The sequence below is a fragment of the Python bivittatus genome, unplaced genomic scaffold, assembly GCF_059951505.1.
Source record: "Python bivittatus isolate LINGU-HERP-01145 unplaced genomic scaffold, Pbiv_v1 ctg000650_np1212, whole genome shotgun sequence".
Taxonomy (NCBI): Eukaryota; Metazoa; Chordata; class Lepidosauria; order Squamata; family Pythonidae; genus Python; species Python bivittatus.
Window position 1 is genome coordinate 1330448 of NW_028277093.1, and position 21969 is coordinate 1352416.

Sequence of the window (21969 nt, forward strand, 5' to 3'; positions counted from 1 at the left end):
AGAATGGTATTGAAAGCCACTCAGAGATCAAGGAGGGTTTCACTCCCCCACTCCTGCTCTCTCCATAAGTTATCCATAAGTGCAACCAATGCTATCCATGCTGTATCCTGGCTGGAAACTACCATGGAGCCAAATCGTCTGCTTCCTCTAAGGCTCTCTGCAGTTGCAGAGCATCAGCCCTTTCAGGCAAGCCAGGTCAGGAATTGGACATCGCCATGCCCATTGGAGTTCTGTGATATTGTTGTGGAGTATAAGAACAGAATCTTGAAAGCCTGTTAGAGTTTCCCACTGATTTCTTTTATGGGATGCAGAATCAAGGCAGGATTATTTTGAGTCTCTTGAGTAAGAAGAATGCTGAATTCCCTTTCCTGTCTGTTCCTTCACTCTCTATACTCGCTCTACACAGGGACGTGGCTTTCTCCAGAACCTTTCTTAAAAATGGAAAGTTGGAGACATTGAGAAGACTTCCTGATCAGTGGGGACATGATAGCATCCTTCCTCCTGGCCCCCCATGGAAAATGCATCCTTTCTCCACTCTTTGCATGAGCACCTGCATTGCACACAAACTCCACCAGGGGACTCCCTCTGCAAAGAGAAGGAAACACCATGTACTTTAGTATTGGGCCACTGGAGGGCGAATGGCAGAGGTGGCTTTCCAGAGGAGGATGGGAAGGGAGTGATATCACTATGTCTTGCCACTCTAGGATGCTGCACTTCCTCTCTTTACCCTTTGAACTTCTCAAGAGATAAAATGGCTGCAGGAAAGTCTAGCAGGGAAGAGATTTAGACCCTATGTGAGTGGGGTCCTCTTCACATGCAAAGGGAGGGAGAGGGAGAGGCTTCTCGTGCTGGAGAAGGAAGACACCCATATGCCAATTCCTCATCCAGGTTCAATCTTCTGAGTCCTGGGAGTGGAATAGCCCAGATCCCATATTCCTCTGCCGCCCCTTTCCATGCACGCTCCAGCAGAGCTCCAGACCAGCTGTATTGCCCTGAGGAAAAACTCCAGGATCTCCAGGAAGGAGGAGGGCATCTGGGGGAGCCCTTCACGCACCATTTCCTGGGAAGAGCCCCTGAGTGGGGGGAGAGGGAGAGTTTGCATTGCAAATCTCAAGCAGAAAAGAAGACAAGCTTTGAAGGAAGGAGGTGCCAAAGATTGTGCCTGCATTCTCACCATGTGTTCGATGGGGCTAAAATAGGGTTGGATCCTCTGCAGTTCAACATGTCTTAGGAGGGTGAGTGAACCAGGACATCATCTTAAACTCTGTTCTTTCAAGCCCTGTGGTTTGTGTGAACTCAGCCCCTGTGGTTTGTGGATCTGTTTGGGCTTACGGCATGTTGTGTGAACCTCCTTGCGTGTCATAGGGTGACTTGGCTCTTGAAAAGCAAACCCTGAAAAAAGGGAAATGGAACATCCCAAGTCAGGATCATTTCATTGGCATTTCATTTAATGTGAACTGATGTTTCATGGTTTGTTAACCTGTTTGGGGTTCGGGATGTTGTATGAACCCTGTAGGGAAATGTAGATCTAGGTTATTAAAAAGCAAGCCCTTCTTTGTGTGAAAAAAGAAATAGAAAATACTCCGAAATGCGTTGATTCAGTGTCCCAAGTCCTTGGTGGACCTCAATTCCATATTTTGTACCACACACACACACAGGATCTATCTGCTCAAGGCCGCTGCAATTCTCACCAGCTTAGAAAAATACTTCCTTCCATGGGGATGAGTGTTGTGCAATGGTTAAATCCACCACTTTCTAATTCTTGGAATCTATCTTCTTTTCCATCTCAGATACACAAGCCATTTCTAAGTCCTCGCATACAGACAAAACTATCTCTTGGGCGAAGAGGGCTGAATGGCCTGCTGTGGTCATTCCTGCAGCTACAGGAACAGGCCTATGAATACAAAGGCGTTTGGAGCTCCACAAGATTCCTTGGATCCATTTGGAGTTGCACTGCAGGACAAAGAAAGAATGGAGACACAACCTTTAGCAAGTGAGGGGACTGGAAAATACCCTTCTGCTGTTCAGCCTGGGAGCTCTGGGGAGCTCTGGGCAAGAACTGGGCAGGAGATCCTGAAGGAGGAAACTGTCCATTCAGATCTTCAGTCCTGGAATTGCAGGAGCATCCAATACCAGGAGGCTGAGGATCCCCGAGGACTTTGCAGTCGACTCCACTATTTTTGTAGTCGATGGTTCAGAGCAGAAAAGCACACAAAAGCGCAGTTGCTGGACCTGGTTGTTCTGGAGCAGTTCCTGGCCCTTCTGCCCTTGCAGATGGAGAGCTGGGTGCGGGAGTGTGGAGCAGAGACCACCACCCAGGCAGTGGCCCTGGTGGAAGGCTTCCTCCTGAGCCAGGCGGGGGAGCAGAAGGAGCAGGTCGAGTTGCAGGTGAGAGACCTTCATCTTGGGAGCCCAGAAGGGGTTTGAATGGAATAAACAATGTGTTTGAATTCTTAACCCCTCCCAGCCAGAGTTCTCTGGCATTCATAATATGTGGAGATGTTTCACTAATTCTTGTAGGATGTTTTTCTGATATCCATTCTAGAAGATAGATTTGGGACAGCCATTCCTTTCTTACTTTCCATCCTCAGTGATGAACACTGGGGGCTCTGAAGTTGTGTTCAGAGAACAAGAATCCACTTCATGTTGGGTGATGTCCATTAATCTTCTTTTCTCCTGCCTACTATGCAAGTCCTTCACTGTGGAGACAAGAGATCTTGAGGGAAGGAGGAATCCATCAAATCCCCCTCAGGAGCTGTTCTTCAGGAGGATCTCTCAGGAAGTTCCAAGTCAGGACACCTCAGGAGGTAATCGAAGGTCCTCCTATTCCCCAGAGAGATCCCAGCTGTCTCATCTTCTCTGTCTCCTCTTCTGTAAAATACCTCCTCCTATTTTATTAATTATGCATTTTAAAATTCTGTCTCCCTCACAGGGATGAATAAAACAAAGTTGTCTGGTCTTTATGGTGGATCTGAAAGAGTGGTTGAACCTCAGACTCAAGTAAGAGGAGGAAATTTATTTATTAGATTTGAATTCTCCCTTTCCTTTAGGAAGTCAAGGTAGTATACACAGCACTCTCTCCTTCCATTTTTCCCTCTGTTTGGGCTCAGTTATTTTCATGTTCCTGAGCAACATGGAATGGGGGATGGAAGATTCAAATTGCTCTCCATCAGCTTAGCCTTCTCTGAAGTTTGTTTTTGGGATGGTTTGTAATTTCTACCCTGAGATTCTTATTAGGAAATCTTTTTTTAAAAGACAAATCTACTTCTGATAGTTACTCTTCCTACTGTTAGTTTACAATAACCAATTTTTTAAAAAGTCCTTCAAGAGATGGGAATAACTTTATTATGGCTGTAGCAACTTTGACTTGGCATTGTACAAGGTTGTTCAAAAATACTTGTAAATACTCATGGCACATTACCATTTTGAAAAAGCCTTGTGTACAACCAGTGATAAGAAAAATAAGCGCATCAGATGAAAAGATAAGGCAGATTATTAAAATCCATTGAAGGTGGCCAGATAGAAAAGTCTCTAAGGAAAAATTGTCCTGAAAAAGCTCATAATCAAGAAGCTGAAATTTTTTGATGATGGATGGATTGATTGATCCAGAAGGAAAGTGGGCACTGAATGGCACTAAAAGTCCTGCAAAATCAATGAAGTTGATCAAACCTGCCTGAAACATTTCTTCAGTTAAAGGCTTTTGGCTCTGTCTGTTTTCTCACCTAAACCTTGGAATCCTACCAAGTAGAGCCATTTAACTTAGTTCATATCTTTGCTTTGGGAATTTGTGAACAATAGAACAGAACTTGCAAATCCTTCTGGGCCTGTTCTGTTCTTTTTTTCCTTGTTCAGGAAGGTCTTGTGTCCTTCGAGGAGGTGGCTGTATATTTCTCTGAGGAGGAGCGGTCTCAGTTGAATCCCCAGCAAAAAGCGCTGCATTGGGAAGTCATGCTGGAAAATCATAGGACCGTGGCCTCTCTGGGTAAGGGTTTGCTTCTCTCCCAGCAGAGAGTTTGGAAAGACATTTTGTAGTCAGATGCCATCAGCTATTTCTTATTAAAAAATCTCCAACCAGATGTCATCTCTTGGGAGGGAGAAGGAAAAGATATGACCTTTTCCTGCTCTGAGGAAGGAAAGAGATCAGTGGCTCTCTGCTTAGATGCATCCTGTGCATCTTAACTGGTGAAATTTTCCATTCCTATTTCAACATATCAGTGACAAACTCGCTCCTTGGCTCCTTGGCTGCATCACATTGATTTCAGCTTTTTGGGCCCAGATGCTTCCTTATCTGTCCTATGAAGGACTGTCATTTATTCAGGCTCTTGGGTTAATGACTTTTCTTCCTTTTCATTTCTATCCTAAGCCTTGGGACATGCTATTTAGGATTAATAGAAGAACTCCTGGTTTTTGTCTCTGCAACCATGTGATTTTGGCAAGAAAAAAATGAATAGCTAATGGAAGGTAGTTTGGTTAGGAAGAAAAGGACGAGTTTCAAAATTGATTTAATTCCCACTGCTCCAGAGTCTGCTAATTGCCTTCCTCCAATAAATGTTAGGTTTTCTCCTGATACCTCCTGGGCTCTTTCCTCTGATTCTTTTTTAACTCAAAGCTGACTCTCGATGAGATTTGAATATATAATGATAATTACAGTGGGGCAAAAAAGTATTTAGTCAGCCACCAATTGTGCACGTTCTCCCACTTAAAAAGATGAGAGAGGCCTGTAATTTTCATCATAGGTATACCTCAACTATGAGAGACAAAATGGGGGAAAAAATCCAGAAAATCACATTGTCTGATTTTTAAAGAATTTATTTGCAAATCATGGTGGAAAATAAGTATTTGGTCACCTACAAACAAGCAAGATGTCTGGCTCTCACAGACCTGTAACTACTTCTTTAAGAGGCTCCTCTGTCCTCCACTCGTTACCTGTAGTAATGGCACCTGTTTGACCTTGTTATCAGTATAAAAGACACCTGTCCACAACCTCCAACAGTCACACTCCAAACTCCACTATGGCCAAGACCAAAGAGCTGTCGAAGGACACCAGAAACAAAATTGTAGACCTGCACCAGGCTGGGAAGACTGAATCTGCAACAGGCAAGCAGCTTGGTGTGAAGAAATCAACTGTGGGAGCAATAATTAGACAATGGAAGACATACAAGACCACTGATAATCTCCCTCGATCTGGGGCTCCATGTAAGATCTCACCCTGTGGGGTCAAAATGATCACAAGAACGGTGAGCAAAAATCCCAGAACCACACGGGGGGACCTAGTGAATGACCTGCAGAGAGCTGGGACCAAAGTAACAAAGGCTACCATCAGTAACACACTACGCCACCAGGGACTCAAATCCTGCAGTGCCAGGCGTGTCCCCCTGCTTAAGCCAGTACATGTCCGGGCCCGTCTGAAGTTTGCTAGAGAGCATTTGGATGATCCAGAAGAGGATTGGGAGAATGTCATATGGTCAGATGAAACCAAAGTAGAACGTTTTGGTCTAAACTCAACTTGTTGTGTTTGGAGGAGAGAGAATGCTGAGTTGCATCCAAAGAACACCATACCTACTGTGAAGCATGGGGGTGGAAACATCATGCTTTGGGGCTGTTTTTCTGCAAAGGGACCAGGACGACTGATCCGTGTAAAGGAAAGAATGAATGGGGCCATGTATCGTGAGATTTTGAGTGAACACCTCCTTCCATCAGCAAGGGCATTGAAGATGAAACGTGGCTGGGTCTTTCAGCATGACAATGATCCCAAACACACTGCCCGGGCGACGAAGGAGTGGCTTCGTAAGAAGCATTTCAAGGTCCTGGAGTGGCCTAGCCAGTCTCCAGATCTCAACCCCATGGAAAACCTTTGGAGGGAATTGAAAGTCCGTGTTGCCCAGCGACAGCCCCAAAACATCACTGCTCTAGAGGAGATCTGCATGGAGGAATGGGCCAAAATACCAGCAACAGTGTGTGAAAACCTTGTGAAGACTTACAGAAAATGTTTGACCTCTGTCATTGCCAACAAAGGATATATAACAAAGTATTGAGATGAACTTTTGATATTGACCAAATACTTATTTTCCACCATGATTTGCAAATAAATTCTTTAAAAATCAGACAATGTGATTTTCTGGATTTTTCCCCCCATTTTGTCTCTCATAGTTGAGGTATACCTATGATGAAAATTACAGGCCTCTCTCATCTTTTTAAGTGGGAGAACTTGCACAATTGGTGGCTGACTAAATACTTTTTGGCCCACTGTATAAACAAAAGGATGCTTTAGATGTTTGCAAAATCTTTATGGCTCCTGAATATAGAAATTATTTCTATGCCATGCCACTGTAAGCATGTAAAAGTGCAAGATATTGGAATTTGACAAAATTTCAGAAGGAATTTCATATGATTTCCTACTGTTTGATCTTTTCCCCTAACCTTGCAATCATTTCCATTTCTCTTTTCCTTTGAAGGTAATGATGGGCAGGAGAATAAAGATTCCAGGGAACCACTCCAAATGATCAGGCGTGGAGACGGAACGGAGAAGCCTGCAATTCAAATGGAACTAGAAAGGCATGACAGAAACCAGTCAAATAATTGGGATAAGGAAAGCGCATCTTCCACTGATGCTCAGATGCAAGACTTTGTTGCCCAACAAGGAAAAATAAGGAAAAAGTATATTGGAGAAAGTGTAAAACTGTTCAAAGACAAAGTAGATGTAAATGAACACTATCCAACCCAAACCAAAGGAGAAGACTATATATGCAAAGAGAATGGAAAAAAGTACAATTGTACTTTCACTCTTTCTCTTGAAAATGGGTCCCTTACATCTCATAAAAGGATCCACACAGAAGAGATGCCATATAAATGTTTGGAATGTGGAAAGAGCTTCAGAAGAAGCAGTCAAGTTACTTCCCATAACTGGATCCACACAGGGGAGAAGCCATATAAATGCATGGAGTGTGGAAAGGGCTTTTACCACCACAGTACTCTTATTTCCCATAAAAGGGTCCACACAGGGGAAAAACCATATAAATGTATTGAGTGTGGAAAAACCTTCTGTGAGAGTCGTTGCCTTACATCACATAAAAGGATCCACACAGGAGAGAGACCATATAAATGCATGGAGTATGGAAGGACCTTTACTCATAACAGTCAACTTATTCCCCATAAAAGGATCCACACGGAAAAAGCCACATGAATGCAAAGAGTGTGGAAAGAGCTTCAGTCATAGTAATTCCCTTACGTAACATAAAAGAATCCACACAGGGGAGAAACCATATAAATGTATGGAGTGTGGAAAGGGCTTTTGTGACAATGCATCCCTTATGAGACATAAAAGGATTCACACAGGGGAGAAGCCATATAAATGTGTGGAGTGTGGAATAAACTTCAATCATAGTGGTTCCCTTACTTCCCATAAAAGGACCCACATGGGGGAGAAGGCATATAAATGTGTGGAGTGTGGAAAGAGCTTCAGTCGGTGTCGTTCCCTTACTTTCCATAAAAGGATCCACATGGGGGAAAAGCCATATAAATTTGTGGAGTGTGGAAAGGGCTTCAGGAGGAGCAGTGACCAAATTTACCAGACAGAGATCCATTTGGGTGAGAGTCCATGTAAATTCTAGATTTAGTTGGTGAAATCTATACATTTCCTATTTACGCATAATGAATTAGGAAAAGGAGGTTTTTTTGAGTCTGTCCCTCACAACTGCAGCCCTGGGGAAATGAATTTACCAATGAAAACAAAAACTATGAGCAGATGCTGTGGATTTCTGAACATACTATCATTTTAAGATGGCCAACGCTATTGCACATCAATAAGAGAAAATCTTTTGTTTTTTTAAAAAGTTTACATTTATTCTAGTTTCCGGTTAGGGATCAAAATCCAAGAAAACAGCCATTTTAGGCATCTCAGATTCTGGGCTATGCGATTTTATGAAGATATTGACTGTTGTGTTTTTACAAGTGAGCTTCCTATTCCCCAATTGTTTGTTCTTCCCACTTGATCATGGTTCTGGGAGGGATGTGAACAGGCAGACATTTAACAGGCGCTACTTCCCCAGGCAGTAGAAAGAGCTGCATCTCCCTGATGCATCTCTTCAAGACAAAGCTTTATTTGTGTTTCTTCCACTATAGCAAACATGCAGATAGAAATTCAACTGATTCACAATCACTTCTCATAATTTAAGCTTTCCTTCTTTTGCCTAGTCTTACAGTTGCTTCCCCCTTCCTTTCTAATTCCTTAATATGTTAGCAAAATTTGAGAGTTTCTGACTCTCCCCAATTAGGATTCAGTCTGGCAGAAGATCAAACACGAAAGTACCAGCTGAGATTTTAAAGTTTTATTGAAAGTAAGCCAATTGAGTCAGCTGGGGTCTCCCCTTAAGGCAGAGGAGACCCCTCCCACGCCCAAAGAAGACAATTTTATACAGGTTTCTTACAAAGAGATACAGCAATTAACAAATGATTGGTTGAAATTAGCATAAGTTTTGGATCCTTCTTATGATTGTGGGAAATTTATCTTCCTGATGACCTACTGGATGCTAGTCAGAGTTCAGGGCAACCCCCCCCCTTTGTCTTTATGGTCTCGACCCTTATGGAGACAGGATGTGGAATGAGAGAAATATGTGAAGATTCGTGAATGTCTGTGTCTGTGTAAAGAAGTAAAGATAATGTCTGAGAGAAATGTGTGAAGATTTCTCAATGTCCCTGTCTCTGTTATCCCTTTGGTTTTCAAATGTAAAGAAGTAAAGATAATGGGAACTAAGAGCCCTTTTTCATAAGGTTTCAGTCCCCCCTTTTTACATTCTTAATATTTTAAACCAAGAATTTAAACCTTGTAAGGAAAGGTTTTCTCTACCAAAACAAGGTACTTGTTTTTCTGCAGAGAACTTGGTCGTGTACAGGTGCTACATGTAGAAATAAAGATGGGGAAGCAGTACAGACATGTGCAGATTAATAAACCACAAACAATTACAACTACTAAGCCAATAAAAAGATACTGCAGCCATGAAAAATTAGGTAGCCAGGAGGTTAACCAAGACCAGTCCCCCCTAGAATTATTTCAATCTTCAACATACTCTATCTTTTTGTATTTCTGCCACAATGTGAGCAATCTCTTTATGGTCAACCAGGAGTCCTTTTGTCTGTGAATGCAAGAGAGCCCAAAATGTAGACAGGAGAGCCTGAACAGTTCCTTGTGCTGAAATCCAATCCCCCCCCCCCCCCAGTTGCATATGAGAAATATTTGACATAGTTCTGACAAGCAATTCAATTCAATTCAATTCGGGAGAGGCTTAGAATTGGTCCTTACTTTGCACAGTTCAGCTCAAGGAAGGTATTAAAAAGATCCCATGCCTTCAGGATGGAGAAAGAAAATGGCTTAGGTGGTTGAATACAGGGCAATCCACCCCTGCAAGCTCTCTCTTACAATCTGCACGCCTAGTCTTCCGCAGGATGGCCTGAGTTTCACTTGAGGGGTTTTGCTTGCCCATTGTACGTACTGTAGACACATGGTATATCAACAATAAAAAGTACATTTAGAGTTTTAGATGAGAATTAGAGAGTGCTGATTGTATGCCCACTCTCTCACAAGGTCAAAATAGTCACAAGAGTCACAAGAGTCATCCAGTGGCTTTGTGCAGACAGGGAATCTTCCTTGCCAGTGGTGCGGCATAGATGTGTAGACCCAATGGTTATACTGCTGTTCAGCGATGTCAATCTGGTAGTTGAAATGTCAGCATATGCAGCGGTCAGCGAGAGGAAGAGGCAAGCATTTTCAGTAAGTGCAGGCATCCATGATTTAAACAGATTCACGCCCCAACTCAAGAGCTTGGAAAACTCCTCCTGAGGTGACTGCCATACTCGTGAGTTCCTACTGAAGTCTACTGAACAAAAAGACATAAACCACTCTTACAGGGGAGTCTTCTTCTATTTGGAGATTGAAGCATGTTCCCCCCCCCAGGACAGAATACTTTGCCTGCTTTCAATTACTCAGTGCCCCCTTTCACCCGCACTTGCTCTTGTGGCCCCAAATTCTTTCCCCCTTTTCTTACTCTGTACAGGGGAGAGGGCGGTCCAAGATGGCGTTAGAGTAGCAGCTGCTGTGAACAGCTCTCTCACAGTTTATTCTACTTCTCGGGGGTATCAGCATAATTTTAATGATAAACAAGGATGCGGAAACATAAATTAGAAATGAAGAGGACCTTGAGAAAAAGAAAAATCAAAACATGGTACTCACAAGACACTCGTCTAAGAAAACATCCCAAGCAAGGCAAGGCAGAGATGACCACCGGACAGCCAAAGATAAGTGATTTATTACAGCCTAAGGGTGCTAAACCTAAGTCCTATTTTCCTTCACCTTTGACTCCTATATCCCCTGATAACAACCTCTACTCTTCATTAGATCGGGATGTGGAAGAGTGCTCTAATTCCGAAAACGAGGCAGTCAAAAGTGACAGAGGGGAGGATATTGTCCATACTAGAACAAACTTTAAAGGTGATTTTGATTTGGCTGCTAAGAACTGCCTCCTAACAGCACAAACAGTAATCGCAATATTTGACCACCTCCGAGATGCTAACAAAAAATAGACGAACTAAAAAGTTTACTGGAAAATCTTATCTCCAAACCGGTTAAGGAATTGGATAACAACATGAATACCTTAAAGATTATCCCTGACATGCAGTCTAGGCAGCTGCAGATGGAGCAGAGAAACTCTGGTGAAGATGAGGCAAAGAACAGGTTGGTTCTGCAGAGGTGTAAAATTTTGCTGCAGATTACTGACACGCCTCTGAACAGAGATAGGTGGCACAACAGAGGAGCAATATTAAAGTCACTTGCTCAATTAATCCATTGCAGGGTATATTCAAATGAGCTTACGGAAATTTCTTGGCTGCCTAGTAGATATAGAGTAAAAAGAATACTTCTAACCTTTGTGCAACCCACTTGACCAGCAATGCTCTTGAAGCTCAAGCAGCAGCCATGGCAATATCATATCTTCCCGGTACGCGTGTTCCATAATAACTGTATTCAGCCTCTGTTAAACACCAGGAGGAGAACCAGGTATGAGAGGGAGGCAAGCAGAAGCCTTGGAGTCACTAATGATAGCGAGCCCTTATCTGCAGAGAGAGAAAAAAACTCCTCCTCCACCAAGGCCAGAACATGACACCCAAAGGGAAGAATCAACCTCAAAACTTCAGGTGCTGGATAATTTAATGAAAGATGAGGAAGAGATGATCCAATTGTTTGCCACCCTCACCTCTGAGGAACAGCAATTGATTTTGAAGAAACTGGAAATAGTTAAAGCAATGCTCCCATTGGCCACGGAGACAGCGGAGACCCGAGGCTCCTTATTCCCCACTACTTGCACCTCTGTAGAAAAGCTGTTAAGGCCTAGCCCCGAAAGTATAAAATTTCCAACAACAAAAAAACCAAAAGAAGTCGTAACAGCTCGGGGCAGGGTTGTAAAACAGAAAAGGCTAACCAACTGGTCAATGTAATACAACACCTAAATAACTATTCTGGGAACTGACCCTTAGGGGGTGATTTAAAACTGTTGCCGCCCGAGAGGCACCCTAGTGTCAGAAAACGACAGACACGGGTTCGGTTGTCCAGTAGACAGAAGTTTTTTATTGGGCACGTTTGCAAAGGTGGGTCCCTCCCGCAGCAATGGAGGAACCCCGAAGCAAGGTCTGACAGGTTTTTATACCCCCTATCTGTCCTCCCCCTCCTACGAGGGCTTGGCTCACAATCTCACCTTTTTTTACCGCCCCGGAGCGCCGCTAATTAACCGCAAAACTGCAGACATTCCACTTTCCGAATCCAATCAGCGCAATACACATTCCAATCCCCACTTGACCCGACAGCTGCCCCCTGCCGTTTCTCTTCACTCTGGTGCGAATGTGCCTCTTGCCTGCAGTCTTTCCTCCCTCCTGCCGTCCCCCCCAAGGCTGCCCCATGGTGCACAGCGCTCTCCCCTAGCAAACATGGTTCGTTTGAGGCCCTCACTTCTCCCTGCCTTCTCACAATCCCCCCTTTTTCTTTTCACGCCTCTGTTGGGCCTCAAACCTGGCTAACAGGATTGCTCCCTCGTCCCGGACCCGGGGCTTCACACACTGGGACAGGTAATTCCCACAAGCAGGGAGGCATTGCATTAGGCAACATACTAGGACCAGTAAGGCAATGAAGCCAATAGCTAGCACAGAAAGTTGTTTTAACCAAGCAAAGTTAGGTAACCAACTAGTGAGCCACGACCAATTCCATCCCTCTGGATCCTCGGATATGCGAGAGGCTAAGGTCTTCAACTTGGCTAGTTTTGCTTCAGTATAATTCTCATTGTTGGTTAGGTTAAAGCAACAAAGACCTTGAAAAGATTCACAGCCTTGTCCTGCTCTTAATAGGAGATAGTCTATAGCTATCCGATTTTGAATGACCGCCCTCCTGATCTCAGTGACTTCTTCAGTGAGGGCTGCAATGAGAGAGGATGTAAGGTTGACACTTTTAGCCAGGAGGCAGGCCACCTTCCTTAGGTCCAGGTAAGCTCTTCCGCTTAGTGCAGGAACCCCTACTAAGGAGAGGGCCAGAGCCATGGCTTCTGTTTCGGACAAGAGTGTCACATCACTCTCACAATCAGATGGCAGCTCCCTTTTTCTTTTTTCTTTTGATGGGTGCGCTTGTATTGGAGGCAGGGCATATAGAGAGGTCAGGCGCCCTATGGCACAAGGGCCCCCTGAACTATAGGCTGGAACATAGGTGTAAGCTTCATGTCCACATAACAAAAAGAAACCTTTAGGTAGGTATAGAGGGGTTGAGGCGTAAGGGATATTATAGATCCCTCCACAAGTGAAAGCAGGACCTTTTGAGGGCAGTGGGTGGGTATGGTTCTGGGTATTGTTGAAATATACACATTGAGTTGCATTGGTTATCCCCAAGAGATTTAGAGCCATTTGCCTTTGGTTAGTCCAGGGTCTTGGTGTGGGAGAAGACCCAAAATGATAGAACATCCCCCCCCACGGGGGATCATCCCCAGTGATATCAATATTCGCTATCTAAGTAACATTCTTCAGTGCTTCCAAGCTGATGGGCATTCCAAAGAAACAGGTGGAGGTGACACCATTCACAGTCAGGAGTTGCCCCACACAAAAAGTTGTGCTGTTCAAAGCTGTCTGTGCCAATTCTACAAAAAAATTGTTGTTAGAGCTGTGCTGTAGAGCATCTAAGCAGTGACATAACAGAATAACCTGGATGCAAGCCTTTATGTTGGTCATCTCCTCCCCTGCCTTAGTTCAGTTCCTTTTAAGTTTTACTTTGAGTCCGTCTCCCGGTTGGGCAGTCCACGGTCGGGGGTCGGGAGCTCGCTTAACCCGATGGTAGTGGGTCCAACCCCCCTGTCGGGTCCGAACCGCTGATTCAGTTGTCAGGAGAACTTGGTATGGTCCCTCCCAAGACGGCTTCAGCTTCTCATCCTTCCACGTCTTTATCAGGACCCAATCCCCTGGCTTGTGGGGGTGTTGGTCTTCCAGCAAGGGGGCCGCTGAGCGAGGAGTCCCTGTTTTCTTAAAGATAAGAGAGATTGTGACAGTACCAGGAGATACTTTCTCAGGAAGGCATCCTTTAGCTCGGGGATAGGCTCTCCCATTGGAGCCAGGAAAGGTCTTCCCATCATCAGCTCGAATGGGGAGACCCCCACATCCTTGCGAGGGGCTGTCCGCATTCGAAGCAGGGCAACCGGAAGTGTCTTTGTCCAAGGTAGCCCTGTTTCCAATCCCAGTTTGGTGAGATGTTGCTTCAATACCCCGTTAGCTCTTTCCACTTTCCCACTGGATTCAGGATGCCAAGGGGTGTGGAGTTCCCATCGAACCCCCAAGCTTTGCATGACCTCCTGCAGCACCTTGTGGGTGAAGTGGGTCCCCCTGTCAGAATCCAGACTCTCTACTATCCCATACCGGGGGACGATCTGTTCCAGGAGAACTTTTGCTACTACCTGTGCAGTCGCCCTCCGGCTGGGCACCGCTTCCACCCAGCCAGTGAGGTGATCTTTGAGTACCAACAGGTACTTCAACCCAGCCACAGGAGGGAGTTCCGTAAAGTCCACCTGGACTCGCTGAAAGGGCCATACTGCCAAGGGCCTTCCTCCCCTCTCCCTTCTCCTCATGGCTTTGCGATTGGTTTTCTGACAAATCAGGCATTTCCAGCACACAGCCTGCGCCTCTGTCCACATCCCCAGGCTCCAGTACCACGGCTTTACAGTGTCTATCAAAGCCTGCACCCCCAGTGAGACCCTTCGTGCAGTTTCTCCAACATCCCCCTCATGTCAGCACGGCTCACTACTGGGGTCCCCTCAATTGTAACCCAACGACCTGCTTCCTCCCTGCAACCTTCCCTTTCCAGCAGCACCTCGTCCAACTTCCCCGGCGTCCAAGCCGGAGGTTCTTCTATCTGGGGGATTGCAATCATGATGGCAATGGGGACACCCTCCGCTGCCTCCTTTGCTACTCGATCAGCAAGTCGGTTCCCTCTTGCCTCCATCGAGTCCCCCTTCTGATGTCCCATTATATGCACCACTGCAATCCTGTCGGGTTCTTGAAGAGCTTCCATCATCCCCTCTATCAGTTGCCGAGCTTTCACCTCCTTCCCAGCAGTTGTGAGTAAACCCCGTTCCAGCCAAATTTTCCCGAAAGTGTGCACTACTCCCCAGGCGTATCGCGAGTCTGTGTAGACGGTGAGGGACACTCCCTTTCCCAACTCTAGTGCCCGTTTCAAAGCGTGCACTTCACACAGCTGAGCCGACCAGTCCGCTGGTAGTGCCCCCTTCTCTATTGTCTCTCCCTCCGCAGTCACTATCGCATATCCTGACTTCCTTTGTCCCTGCTCTACTCGGCTAGACCCATCCACAAACCAGACCTCACCCTCCTCCAGCGGGACCTCCTGCAGGTCCTCCCGGGTCTTTGTTTGCAGCTGCAACAGGGTGGAGCACTCGTGCTCCGCCGGCTCCCATTCTTTCCGCTCCCCCGCAAGAAACTCCGCTGGGTTCAAATTCCTGTCTGTTCCTACCACCACATCAGGACTTATCCGGAGAACTGTCTCATATTTCAACATCCTCCCTTCTGTCATCCAAGCAGCCGCCTGCTGACTAAGCACACTTAAGATCTGATGGGGTGAATGGACAATCACGGGGCTCCCAAAAGTGAGTTTTTTTCCTTCTGTTACTAGCACAGCAGAGGCAGCCACTGCCTGCACACAAGTCGGCCATCCCCTCACCACTGGTTCTAGGGCTTTGCTCAGGAAGGCCACTGGTTGATATTTCCCAGCCCGTCTCTGAGTCAGCACTCCAATGGCGGTTCCCCCATGGGCTGTAACGTATAGGTGAAAGGGGAGGGCCAAGTTCGGTAGAGCCAGAGCCGGGGCCGTCACCAGGCTCCTTCGTAATTCTCCCCACTTCTCTGTGTCCCTGTCTGTCCATTCTACCCTGTCAGATGATCCTTTCAACTTCTCATACAGAAACTGAGCCTTGCTCATGTACTCATCTATCCATAGCCGGCAATATCCTACTAGACCCAGAAACCGCCGCACCTCCGTTTTAGTATGAGGGGGCTTCAACTGCATTATCCCCTGTATCCGAGAAGGATCAATCAACTTCTCGCCCTTCCGGAGTACATGTCCTAAATACTTGACCTCCCTTTCCACAAATTGGACCTTCCCTTTTGACACCTTCAATCCTTCTTCAGCCAACCAGTTCAATAAAGCCACTAAGTCTTCTCTCACCTTTACTTCCTTCTCTCCAGACACCAACAAATCATCCACATACTGCAGCACCCGAGAACCCCCAGGGGCCCGGAACCCCTGGAGTTTCTCTTCCAATGCCTGTCCAAACAAGAGGGGGCTCTCGGTGTACCCCTGGGGCAGCACCGTCCATCTCAGTTGTTGCTTCCTCCCAGTCTCCGGATCTTCCCACTCAAAAGCGAACAGATCCCTACTTTCTTCTGCCAGAGGGCATGACCAAAAAGCATCCTTCAAGTCTATCACCGTGAACCACCGATCCCCGGGAGGGATCTTCCCCATCAAAGTGTAGGGGTCAGGCACTACCGGGGTCCGGGCCAAGACCAAATCGTTGACCCTCCTCAGATCCTGCACCAGCCTGTAACTATTGTCCTTCTTCTTCACAGCTAAGATAGGGGAGTTGAAGGGGGACATAGCCGGTTCCAACAGCCCTTGCCGCCTCAGCCCATCTATGATGGGCTTCAGCCCACGCCTCCCATCCCGGGACAGCGGGTATTGGGCTTGCCGCAAACCAGTCACCCCCGGTTTCAAGGGGATGCTAATTGGGGCGATGCGAAACCGACCCGCCCCCCCTTCTCCTGCCCATACCTCAGGGTTCACAACCTCCACGTCCGCCTCCCGCAACAAACACATCCTTTCTGCCTGTTCCACATTCCACAACTCCACTCCTAGACTACCCATTAGATCCCTTCCCAGCAAGTTCACTCCTGCCTGTGGGATCAGTAACACATCTGCAGTTACCTCCTTCCCATTCCACTCCAGTCTCACTCCCTCCAGTACGTCTGCCTTGACCGGAGAACCTCCCACCCCCATCACCGATACTGACGCGCCCCGGGATTTCACAATCCCTGGGATCGGTTGGCACAACGATGTTCGAGAGGCTCCGGTATCCACAAGGAACTGCCGTTCCTCGCTGGTGGGACCCACCGTGATGTTTACCAAGGGTTCCCCGTGGGTCCCGGTTGGGGAACCATGACCCCCCTAGTCGTACAGGGGGAAACTCCTCTCACCCGTGGGGCGATCCACCTGGCAGTCCCGAGCAAAGTGTCCTACTCGCCCGCAGCGGAAACAACCTTGCCTATCCCCAGTCCACCTCTCCCTTCTGGGGTCGACGCCACCTCTCCGGGGCCAAAGTCCCCGGACCAGATGGGGAGAAGGTCGTGCCTCCCTCAGTCCCTCCCCCTTCGTCTCATTCTTGGCCGCTGCCTGAACGGCTGCCATCATCATTTGAGTTTTCTGCCTGGTCTTCGCCTCCTCCCTCCCCACATAGGTCTGTTGAGCAATCCTTAGGAGTTCCACTATCCCCTGTTCGGTCCAACCCTCCTGTTTTTGTATCTTCTTCTGAATGTCTGGCCACGCTTTGGTGACGAACTGCATTTTTAACAAGGTCTCAAAGGCTGGGGTGTCTGGAGTCACGCCCGAGAATTTGGTCAGGCCAACCCGGATCCTCTCACAAAAATCTCCGGGCGATTCATCCTTCCCCTGGGTTACCTCAAAAGCCTTGGTCAAATTCTTCCCCTGGGGCACTGCTGTTCGGATGCCCTCCAAAATCATCTCTTTCATGTCTCTCATGTTCTGCCGGTGTGCAGCATTATTGGGATCCCAATTTGGGTCTGCCAGAGGGAATTTAGTATCTGCGGCCGGGGCATTTGGGACATTTGCATTCCTTCGTTCCCAAGCCCCGAGCGCAGCTCGCCGAATCTGGCCCCTCTCTTCTGGCGTATAGAGGTGGGCTAAAATGTAATTCAGTTCCCCCCAGGAGTATTCCACCGGGCCGAGAAAAAGTTCCAATTGTTCGGCGTTCTCTTGCATACGAGGGAGGGTCTTTTTTAATTCCCTCAACTCACTGGGTTTGATGGGAACTGTTACGTAACTGGTGACGGTCACCCCCTGTGCGTTCGTTCTGTTCGGGACTTCCCGGACGGGGAAGGCACTGGCCGACCTTAGACTAAAGGGCAAGTTCTGAATGTCTTGGTTCAGCTGGTCCAGCTCTTTCCGCAGCCCAGGATAGGGTGGGGGCGCCGGAGGGGGAGCGGTAGGAAGAGGAGGAGGAGGAGGAGGTGGCAGCCCCCATTGAGGTCCAGTCAGCCAGAGGTCCTCCTCATCCTCCTGTTCTTTTTGGACAAAAATTTTGGCTAACTTGGGTCGAGGCCCCTCCCAATGAACATGGAATCAGACTTCCACATAGGGTTCCTGTGTTAACATTTTATGCTCCACAATGTAGTTTTTTAGTTGGGTCACCCAGTAATTACTGGGGATTCCAAGAGTATCCCAATGGTAGGGGAATTCGGGGTCCACTAGTGGATATTTTGGGCATTCTTTAGTGCACAAAGTTATCATGGTCGGTTTTTCCAGACCCCTGGTGAATGGACACAACCAGGGTGTCTCCCACTGTTGCAACAATTGTCCTAATGGAGAATCCGTGGGGATTCCCCCTACTGCGTTTTTCCCATTGGCCCCTGGCCTTACACTCTTACTCTGCGCCTTACCCATCCTTCCTGACTACGTTTCCCACCTTACAGAAGGTCCCGGACTCTTCTGTCCCCTTGCGGCGTCCAACGCCTCGTAACCACGCTAATCTCCCCGAGATTATGGGTAGGTTGTACTCACCAGACCTCCCAGAGGTCCCCTCGTCGGCCGACTTCCTCTTTACTTCCGTCTGACTGGCGATTGGAGTCCCGTCCCGGACCCGACTCCGGGGAAAACGGGAGACACCTCAACGGGGTGTTACGGCCGATTACTCACCGGTTCCCCACAGTCCGGTCCACGTCGGGGACTCCTGGCTGGCTCGCCAATTTTGTCAGAAAACGACAGACACGGGTTCGGTTGTCCAGTAGACAGAAGTTTTTTATTGGGCATGTTTGCAAAGGTGGGTCCCTCCCGCAGCAATGGAGGAACCCCGAAGCAAGGTCTGACAGGTTTTTATACCCCCTATCTGTCCTCCCCCTCCTACGAGGGCTTGGCTCACAATCTCACCTTTTTTTACCGCCCCGGAGCGCCGCTAATTAACCGCAAAACCGCAGACATTCCACTTTCCGAATCCAATCAGCGCAATACACATTCCAATCCCCACTTGACCCGACAGCTGCCCCCTGCCGTTTCTCTTCACTCTGGTGCGAACGTGCCTCTTGCCTGCAGTCTTTCCTCCCTCCTGCCGTCCCCCCCAAGGCTGCCCCATGGTGCACAGCGCTCTCCCCTAGCAAACATGGTTCGTTTGAGGCCCTCACTTCTCCCTGCCTTCTCACACTAGGCAAGCTCTAGAAACACTCCTGCAAGTGCACCATAATATGGACTCTAATATTGACTTTATCCAGCTAGAAGACATCCCACTTGCTGTTGATCATCCATCATTGCGTGCGACCAACACTAGTAGGAGCTTAGAGTCGGAGCAGCCCGACTACCAGCCTGTCTCTGGCGATATACTCTGTACAGGGGGGTTCCCTTTTGTCACAGAGGGAAGGTGATTTTGTGCAGGATCAGTTGCACCACACTCTCTCTCTCTCTCTCTCTCCTGCTGTGAGGCTCCTTTCAGGTCTCTCTGAGTCTAGGTGAAGCATTCCTTGGTAGCCAGGGTCTATTACATCCTCCCCCGTGCATCTATGCCCAGTAGTGCCAAGTCAGTTATTTTTTTATTTACATTGATGTCACTGGGCACTCTCGAGTCTGCTCCTGCAGCTTCCTCAGTTGCAGCCACCAGCAGGAAAGCATCAGATTCTAACTTCCACACATGGAGCGTGGAAACCTTCTCTCATGGGGGAGGTTTTGATATTGGGCATAGACTAGGTGGAGGTCAACAAATCATTGATTGAGCTTCAGGATGGCTTTATCCAATAGTGGTCTCCACCCCTTTAATGATTTGTGGCCAGACAGGACGTGGAATTGCTGCTTTGGGAGGCCTTACCTGTGAAACCCCAGTGCCAATATCCCAAGAGATCTCCAAAAGACTGGCTTTGCCTCACAGTGCAGAGAGTGGCTGAGTCCCAGATCCAGTTGATCATCTCTATAGGGATCCTTGAGCCTTGTTAGGATGAATTACCTGATCATGCAGTGTAGGATGAAGCTGCTAGGCTGATTCTTACTACCATAGGGAAGACAAATCATGAGAGGTTAGCCTAATTGTAGAAATGCATACCTAGATAGCAGGCCTTCATACTGTGAAAGGGTATGGGTGAATGCAAGCAACCCTGAGACAAAACTTGGACTGTTTATCACATTTCTACTTAGATGAAGACATCATTATATACTTAAACTGCTAAGGACTTTAATACCTTCTCATTCTTAATAATTTCCTAGAATTAGAACTTGGAAAGCTGGAAAGAAGGAATCTACATTGACATAGGAATTTATAGAGTGCCTTGATTGCTTCCAGAGCCAAAAGTTGTTAAAAAAATTTTTTCAGATAGACCATACCAGTTCATGGAAGCTCTACCAAATATTGTCCTAAACATTGTTTCCCTTTTGTTCATAATATCCATATTGAGGGACAAAGATGAAACCTAGTAAACCTCTCCTCATAACCCATTTAGTTTAAAAGTAAAACACATGAAGACCCCCTTTAGGGCCAATGCTGGATTCTTGTTGCAAAGCAGAGAATGAGATTGCTGATAAAAGTTGAAATGCAAAGCACTCTCAGGGGCAGCACAGCAATTAAGCAATAGAGCAAAAAATGTACCTCCCTCCTCCTTCTCTGACTACAAAATACTGGAGCATGTTGCAAAGATGTTAGCCATTACAGTAGCATTTAAGCCTTCAGACTTTTACTCCTACCTTCACTTCTGGCCAAATGTTTTCCTGCACCAGGAAAAAGAAAACAGAAGAACATGCACTCCTTCATTTCTTGGTGGGCCAATTCTTGGTAGCTTTTCTGGTATAGCTGTTTTTTTTTTTTAACCTTTCCCTGTGGTACCGTTTCCTTTTTATACCTTTCCTTGTGGTACCTTTTCCTTTTTGACCCTGGATTCCCAGTGTCAGCGGCCCCTCCCTCCCTCCCTGTGCCACCTCCCAGCAGTCGCTGGCCTCAGAAAATTTAAAGATGGTGGGATCGACCCTCGCCTCCCACCAGCCGACGCTGGCCGTTTAAGGGATCGTTCGAAGGGGGGGGGTCCAGGACACCGGAATCCACAGGTCTGACTTCCTAGGAGATTTCTTGGGCCTTTCCTTCGGTTCGGGGTGTGGCCAAGCACCCTCTCCTTTTTGGAAGAACCTACCTCACCAGTTTTCCGTGCCTCTTCTAGTGCCAAAAATTCAGGAGGAGGCTCTTAGAAAGAAACGGCTTTTATTCAGTCGAGTAAAAGGAAGCTGGATGGTCAGCAACCCAAAGCATAGGCAACAAATATGCCAGGGTTTTGCCACGCCCACAGAAATGCAGACTTAGTTTTTATAGTCTTTGTTACAAAGATAAATTAATTTTTCTTTCGTCATCCCAGACTGGGAATTTCCCAGAGCTCGCCAATTTTTCATTACACACCCAAGAGGCGTCCCCCTGTGAGGGTGTGGCTTACTGGCACATCTGCCCATGCCAGAAGTCTTCCATATACCTAGCGCTAGGTTTTCTTCCCTGGTCCGGTTTGTTTTCACTCTCTCACACACACACACACATACACCATCACTTGCAGCGAGGCGGGACACGCTACTGGCGAACGGAGCACACTGGCTTTCAACTCTGGCAGTCGTTGGTCTCAGACCTCGTGCCAAAATTGGGGCGTCTATACCCCGTTCACTGAGCAGTCCTGGTCACCTCCGGGAGACAAGACAATAGACACAGACATACCGTTCCTTTCAACCGGACCACCGGTTTTTCCTTCCCCCTTTGGGGATCCCTTAGGGGTCACCGGGCCCAAAGGGCCTCCCCCCCTCAGGATCACTTAACTGGAAAAACCTGCTCAGAGTACCCGAATGTACTCACCTGTTCTGGCGCAGCTCAAGGGAAATTCCCAGGCAGGAATCGTCAGATCTTCCCTTTGTGGGTCCCTTAGGGGTCACCGGGCCCAAAGGGCCTCCCCCCTTTCAGGACCACCGGACACTTAACAAGATCCCGGACGAGCCCCCATTTCTGTTAGCAAAATTTGAGAGTTTCTGACTCTCCCCAATTAGGATTCAGTCCGGCAGAAGATCAAACACGAAAGTACCAGCTGAGATTTCAAAGTTTTATTGAAAGTAAGCCAATTGAGTCAGCTGGGGTCTCCCCTTAAGGCAGAGGAGACCCC

General features: G+C 47.3%; 1 protein-coding gene and 1 pseudogene across 4 annotated transcripts; one reads left to right on the forward strand and one right to left on the reverse strand.

The window, feature by feature from the left end:
* The first annotated feature begins 751 nt into the window (after positions 1-751).
* Positions 752-8316, forward strand: LOC112543009 (zinc finger protein 202-like; annotated as a pseudogene). Its single transcript, XR_015798031.1, has 6 exons — positions 752-1235; positions 1791-2388; positions 2693-2807; positions 2933-3000; positions 3853-3982; positions 6456-8316. The product of XR_015798031.1 is annotated as a zinc finger protein 202-like (transcript).
* A 1081-nt stretch (positions 8317-9397) lies between these two features.
* On the reverse strand, positions 9398-16576 carry LOC148214469 (uncharacterized). 3 transcript variants are annotated; one of them, XM_088151332.1, is made up of 3 exons: positions 13225-16576; positions 10916-11021; positions 9398-9869 (listed from the first exon to the last, which is right to left on the reverse strand). In XM_088151332.1, exon 1 carries the CDS (start codon positions 16574-16576, stop codon positions 14240-14242), a length of 2337 nt encoding a protein of 778 aa, XP_088007458.1. In that variant the 3' UTR covers positions 9398-9869; positions 10916-11021; positions 13225-14239. The 3 variants fall into 3 exon arrangements, with proteins under 3 accessions (XP_088007458.1, XP_088007457.1, XP_088007456.1); XM_088151331.1 differs by having other exon boundaries at positions 9398-9872; XM_088151330.1 differs by having other exon boundaries at positions 9398-11021.
* Between the last annotated feature and the right edge of the window lie 5393 nt (positions 16577-21969).